We start from the raw sequence: 6,747 nt of genomic DNA on the forward strand, positions 1-6,747 counted from the left end.
TGAGGAACACTTTGCAATATTAAACAAGTCCTATTACTCTTAAGTTCGTATATATAATGATCTGGATATACAATGCAGGCAACGTGATCCACATTTTACCAAGAGAAGCCTGAGGCAAAAAGAGACTCAGTAATTTGCTCTCATAAAGCCTATTAGTGGTAAAATTGCAATTCAAAACCATTTCCTCCTAAGAACTATGCTCTTCCCAGCGTGACTGAAGGCTCCTCAGAGTGTCTAAGACAATAGAAGTGAACAACTCTGTGACAATAATTTTCTCTTCCCTGAAATAGGATCCCACTTATTTACTAAAAACCAAAGGTATAAGAACTAAATAATCCAAAATTGCACAAAGATGTCTACTCTCGAGTCATTTTTTGTTCAGTTTCTTAAACCCCTAAGGCATTCAATCTTTAGGTCTTCTATAGGAGAAAATCTTCACCTCAAGTGTTCATCTAGTGTAATCTGATGAAGACACAGTGCCAGGCACTGGACTGAGAACCTTCATAACGAATGTCTGCCCGGAGACAGGTGAGGTACTTCAGCTCCGGTGCTGATTGGTTCCCTCCCTAGGAACTCTCCAATCCTTCTATGGATGGAAGCTTTTACAGATTTTTATTCTTTGAAGTGAGTACTTCAGAGCCACCAGGTAGGAGCTGTGTTGACTACCAACTTTTTCCTTTGTTCTCAGTTATGTCTGGGAAGATGACTCTGTGCATCCCCCGAGGCTTCTGGACAGCAGCTGTGATGATGATCCTGGTGGTGCTGAGCATCCCAGTGGCTGAGGGCAGAGACTCTCCACGTAAGTGCAGGACACCTGCTCCCCAGGGCCACTGCTCTGGGGAACAGGCTCTGAAGGACCTTTTGGTGGGAGTGTGGAAGGTTCTATGATCTCAGAATATAGACTTTTATCACAGTTTCCTCTCTTTGGGGAAGAGAGCTCTGTGACATTCTCATGTCCACCTCTAAGGATGAGATGAGGACATCCCCATCCTGTGGGCTCAATCCTCCTAATGGGGTAGAGGAAACAAAGTGTGCATCTGCAACCACTGACAGGACAAAGTGACATTGGAGTTATTTTTGAAAGTAACAATTTGTCCAAAGAAGACACAGTAGGATTTTTTATTTCTGGGTCCCCCAAGACTTTGTCTAGGCTATGCACTGTGGGATTGTATGTTGGGGAAATGTAGGGCAGCAACGGTCTCTGTCATCTTAGTCTTTGGTACAAAGGACTCTATGTTCTACTGGATTCTGAGTGGAGTGCACATGGGCATGAACTCTTGGTGTATGAGTGACGCTGACTGGGTGGCCACAGACAGGGAGTCTTAACTTCAAGTCTCACTAGTTTATGGTCAGATAGTAACTTGCGTGGCATTCGGAGACTTGAGATGATGGTGGACTGAATGTAGGAGGAAAGAGAAAGTAAAGAAGGGAAATAGCACATACTGAGGAACCGTTTCAGCGATAGGGTTAGGATCTTACTATAAGTTCTCTTGGATCTTCCTAACACCCCTATGTGTAGGTTTTATGACTTCCGTTTTACAAATTATACTTATGATAGGAAATACTCTGTTTAGTAACCTACTCAAGCTGGTCATTGGCACAGGTTAATTGGAATCTATTTTATCTTTTTGAAAAGCCTGTTCTTTCTGTGAATAAAATGTTTCTTTCTAGGACTTGGAAGGTGTGGGTTCCTTCTAGCCCTGCAGGAGTGAGCAAACCTCACACTGCAGGGGGGTGGGTGGGCGTGACAGAAACTCAGAGTTAACCCAGGCCTTAGAAGAAAGGCCTTTTGCTGGGGGCCGGTAGAATATGCTTGTCAGGAGGAAGTCGAGCTCAATTCTGGACCTTTCTGCACATTCCCTTGAACTCTTGTGCTAATGGGGACACTTGTTTGCCTCTGAGGTTCCTGGAGTCCACAAGAAAATGGGGTATCTTGTGGGCACGTCCTGATCCCAGTCCAAGTCGGGATGTAGAATCCACCCGACTGCCCTGTTTAGCTCAGTTGTCAGGCTCAGGCCGGGTTCAGGGGTGCCAGGGCTTGCCCTTCCAGAGGGGCTTTCCTCCCTCCCTTCCCTGGATGAAGGCAGCTCTGGAAGCTCTCCGAGGAGGGCGGGCAGGCCTGGGAGAGAGGGTGCTCGGAGCCGGGTTGACGGGCATCAGAGCCGGGAGGCCTTCAGGTGTCTCGGGCCCTGGCGCTGCCCCAGAGGCCTGCCAGGGCGGTGGCCGCTGCTTGGGCTGAGCGGTGGAGGCCTCACTGGCCCGGCTGTCTCCCCGCAGAGGATTTCGTGTACCAGTTTAAGTTCGAGTGCTATTTCACCAACGGGACGGAGCGGGTGCGGCTTCTGGCGAGAAGCATCTATAACCGGGAGGAGTACGTGCGCTTCGATAGCGACGTGGGGGAGTTCCGGGCGGTCACGGAGCTCGGGCGGCCCTCGGCTGAGTACTGGAACGGGCAGAAGGAGATCTTGGAGCGGAAGCGGGCCGAGCTGGACACGGTGTGCAGACACAACTACGGGGTGGAAGAGCTCTACACGTTGCAGCGGCGAGGTGAGCGCACCCTCCTCGCCCCCGCGGGCTCCCCACCCAGGTCCCCTCCTGGGACCCGGCCCAGGTGCGCACAGGGAGGCAGGGCGCGTCCCCAGCGAGGGGCCAGAGCTGGGGGACTGAGCCCGGCCCTCTGCCTTCTCAGCAGAGATGGGGGGTCCGTTCGGGGTGGGGGGAGCAGCGCTTCCGAGGCTCATGCCCCCACTCCACGCACCCCCATGTCGCGCCCTGAGACCCCTTGCTTGCTCCCTCCCCACCTTTCCTAAGCCGAGCCCCCTGAGCACCCCAGCCCCGCCCCGGGCTCCTGCAGTGACCTGTCCCTGGGGCTGCAGGTGGGAAGCTCAGTGAGCTGCATGCACACACCTGGTAAGCAAGGCAGAGTCGTCACACGCCGAATTTTGACTCTGGTTCAAATTATTATTCATCTTAATTCTGTTTTCCCTAATGGCTGTCACTGGGCCTGGACATTTCTGAGGCGAGGCCCTGCCTTATCCTTGCCTGCCTAGTGTGTGACACAGGGACTTGCAGGCCGTGTGAGTGCAAACCTTCGTGAAATTAATGAGTAAGTGCACTCAGCTGCACATCCACTTAGGCTCAAGAAAAATAGCAGAGTAAATAAGACTTAAAAATGGACCCTATTATTATTCTTTTCTGCTTTGTTTAATGCTTTAAAGTAAACTTAGTGACTTGGATCTTACTTAATAGTCTAGGATTTGTGAATGCAAAGAAGAAAGTGTTAACTAAAACTATAAACTATTTGTGAAAGGCGGTGTGAGGCAGAATTTTAATTTCTTAGAAATTCTCAACACATGTCAGTATAAAAGGAGCTGAAGTTTTGGAGCCAATCAATCGATGCTACTAAGTTATTGAATAAGATTTGTCTCAGGTTTCCTTTGGCCTAAGCCCTGCATATCCTGTTCCCCCTGGGTCATGTCCTCAGGGCATCACAATCCACTTCAGGGGTAGACACCCTTTCTGGAAGTTAATTGTAGCCATTTCATACATACCTATTCTAGAAAAGTACCTTACCACACACTGTCTATATTGCGCCATTTAATTTCACAACTAACCACCTTGCATGTTAGGGATTAGCAGCCACTTTATCTGTCAGTAGGGATGGAGGGAAAGCAGTCCAGATTTATTATTTTTATTTTTGAAAATGTTATAAATAGTAGCATGTGTAATGCAGCGACCTATAATTTAAAAATGCTTCATTTTATCGATTAATATCAACAGAATAACTTTCCTAGAATGATTGCTATTATTTCTTCAGACTCTGAAAAGTAAACTGACTCATGTGTTCATGCAAACTAATAAGGTGGCCAAGCTGAGATCCGAATCCAAGACTTGGAATCCAGGGATCTTTCCATGCTGGTACCAAGGGAGGACTTTTCTCCATGGGGAGACTTGCTGTGTAGTCTCACATCTCATTGTCTTTTCTTGTCTGTTACTCCCCTCAGTGGAACCGACAGTGACCATCTCCCCGTCCAGGACAGAGGTTCTGAACCACCACAATCTGCTGGTCTGCTCAGTGACAGATTTCTATCCAGGCCAGATCAAAGTCCGGTGGTTTCGGAATGACCAGGAGCAGACAGCTGGTGTCGTGTCCACTCCACTTATTAGGAATGGGGACTGGACCTTCCAGATCCTTGTGATGCTGGAGATGACTCCCCAGCGAGGAGATGTCTACACTTGCCATGTGGAGCACGCCAGCCTCCAGAGCCCCATCACAGTGCAGTGGCGTAAGGAGAAGTTTGTTTCCTGTCATGATGAGCCCCACAGACAGAGGGCAGAGCTTCCTCTAGCCCATCCCATTCTATTTGTTATCCTTGATGTCACTACTGAGGTGGAAATCACAGGAGATTAGAGTACCTCTTGTCCCACGGCAGGGGCATCAGGAGAATCTTGATCTCGTGGTCTTTCTAGATACTAGAGAGATCATTCTCCATACCTTGGCCCCACAACGCAGCCCTGTAGCTCTGAAGGGTTTACTGCCCTGGCTGGTGACTGGGGCCTTGGTGTTTGAGGTTATGGATGTGTCTGGAGGAGCAGGTTTCAGCCTCCCTCCTTCCCCCCACATACCCACTGTGTGCAAGGATCTAAAGGTGGGTCCTTCCCTCTCCTAGGGGTGGTCAGGTTCACCCAGTACCTCCACCTCCTGTACCTCAGACTGGACTTCAGGCTTCCCAAAGGGAGCCTGTGGGGTGCGGGGACAACTCTGACTCTCAGGCTCTGCTCCCCAGGGGCACAGTCTGAATCTGCCCAGAGCAAGATGCTGAGTGGCATTGGTGGCTTCGTGCTGGGGCTGATCTTCCTTGGGCTTGGCCTTATCATCCGTCACAGGAGCCAGAAAGGTAAGGCATTCTGGGGAAATGAGGGAGATGGGCTATGCCTGAGACCTTTTGTTGGGGGGTGGGGGTGGGGGTGGGGGGGGTGGGGGTGGGGGTTGGCTCTGTCTCTAGATTAGCTCTTTCCTTCTGACTCTGAAAGGAAAGAGGCTGGGCTGGTGGTGGAAAGAGAGGGAACCACCTAGGGGGAGACTCTGGAATCTGATTTATTGGTTGAAAAGGAGCCCTACCACAGAGGTAACAGGTGGAGCATATTCTAGGGCTTCCTTATAGTTCATCATTGGCTCCCTGGCTCCTTTCTGAAAGTTTCTTTCTGTAAGAGGGTCAGAGCATCTGCTTCCCTTCCTTCTAGTGACAGTGTCATTGATTTTGGGGGATTTTAGCTTAGGGCAGTTAAGGTCTTGGAGTGGATGAGTGGGGAGAAAGTAAAATTCAATTAAGTTGCTTATCTCACCTCCATTTGGGGTGAGGGAGAAGGTGGCTATTTATGAGACCTTTTTTTTTTCTGTATCACTTCCTTTTGTAGGATCTCGGGGGTCTCCACCGGCAGGTACTATTTCTGCTCTGATTCAGTGGGGTTGCAGGGACGGGTGAAAGGGGGAAGAGCATGAGGTGAGTGTACCTGGGCACAATGGTCTCAGTTCATGGCCTATTCCCTGCTACAGAGATCAAGAGTTAGGGGGGAAGATTGCCCAGTTTGGGATCCCTGGGTGGCACAGCGGTTTGGCGCCTGCCTTTGGCCCAGGGCGCGATCCTGGAGACCCGGGATCGAATCCCACATCAGGCTCCGGGTGCATGGAGCCTGCTTCTCCCTCTGCCTGTGTCTCTGCCTCTCTCTCTCTCTCTCTCTGTGACTATCATAAATAAATAAAAAAAAAATTAAAAAAAAAAAAAAGATTGCCCAGTTTGTGTAGGCAGATCCAGAGTTGTTCCCTGGAATCAAGCCATAACGTTGGTGCTATCTGTCTGTGAAACTTGGAACCAGAGCCACATCTTGGGTGTTAGACACCAGGATGATGCCCACTTTGTGTTATGTGTTGGTGGCTGCTGCCTGTGTGAATTTACATGTGAAAGGCCACTAGTGGTTCAAAGATGGTGAGTTATTATGTTTACTAAAAAGATTGACACGTTTTTATATCCCCTTAAAGGACAAGAGCTGCTCCACTGCCTCCCACACATCTGTGTGCAGCTGGAGTGCCATGTTCTCTTTAGTTGGTTTCACCTTTACAGAAATATTGGGGGAGGTGATGACTGCCTGCCCTGGCCCTCAGTTTTCTCTGGTGCTGCAGTGGCCCTGAGAGGAGGGGAGAGGGCTCATCTGTCAGGGTCTCCTCTGCTGATCACTCTCTTTTCTACAGGGCTCCTGCACTGATGCCTGAGGATACCGGAGATTCCATCCTTTGTAGTGTCCGTCTGTCCCTGCCCAGAATTCCCAGCTGCCTGACAGACTGTCCCCCACATAGATCGGAGTCCTACATGACTCTGAGGACTCTTGAGGATCTGGGTGTGATTCTGCTTCCTGCATTGACCTGTGTGCTCCCTGCTACAGGATCTACTCAGGCCCCAAGGGATTTTCCTGTTTCCATTCTTCCTTCACAGATTGTGCAAGAGAAGCACATTGAAGCCATTTACCTGAAGATAGAGATTTTATCATAATTAAATGTGATTATGAGTTCTCTGTACCCTGAGTCTTCTTAACTGGGTGGAGGCAGGAAACCAGTGCAGAATGAAAGGGTCATATTGCTCCTTGAAGGGAGACCGGAGGCATCTGGGGGTACCAAATGAAGAGCAGGCGGGGGAGATGGAGATGGAAAATCAATTCAATAGTCACGTCCTTCCTGGATATTGAGTATTG

At 49.6% G+C, this 6,747-nt stretch overlaps 1 protein-coding gene across 1 annotated transcript; it reads left to right on the forward strand.

Annotated features, from left to right (window-relative positions):
• Positions 1–598: 598 nt before the first annotated feature.
• Positions 599–6,574, forward strand: LOC144317721 (HLA class II histocompatibility antigen, DQ beta 1 chain-like). Its single transcript, XM_077904535.1, has 6 exons — positions 599–799; positions 2,278–2,547; positions 4,005–4,286; positions 4,788–4,898; positions 5,419–5,442; positions 6,251–6,574. Exons 1-6 carry the CDS (start codon positions 691–693, stop codon positions 6,262–6,264), a joined length of 810 nt encoding a protein of 269 aa, XP_077760661.1. The 5' UTR covers positions 599–690; the 3' UTR covers positions 6,265–6,574.
• The last annotated feature ends 173 nt before the right edge of the window (positions 6,575–6,747 follow it).

The sequence above is a fragment of the Canis aureus genome, chromosome 7, assembly GCF_053574225.1.
Source record: "Canis aureus isolate CA01 chromosome 7, VMU_Caureus_v.1.0, whole genome shotgun sequence".
Taxonomy (NCBI): Eukaryota; Metazoa; Chordata; class Mammalia; order Carnivora; family Canidae; genus Canis; species Canis aureus.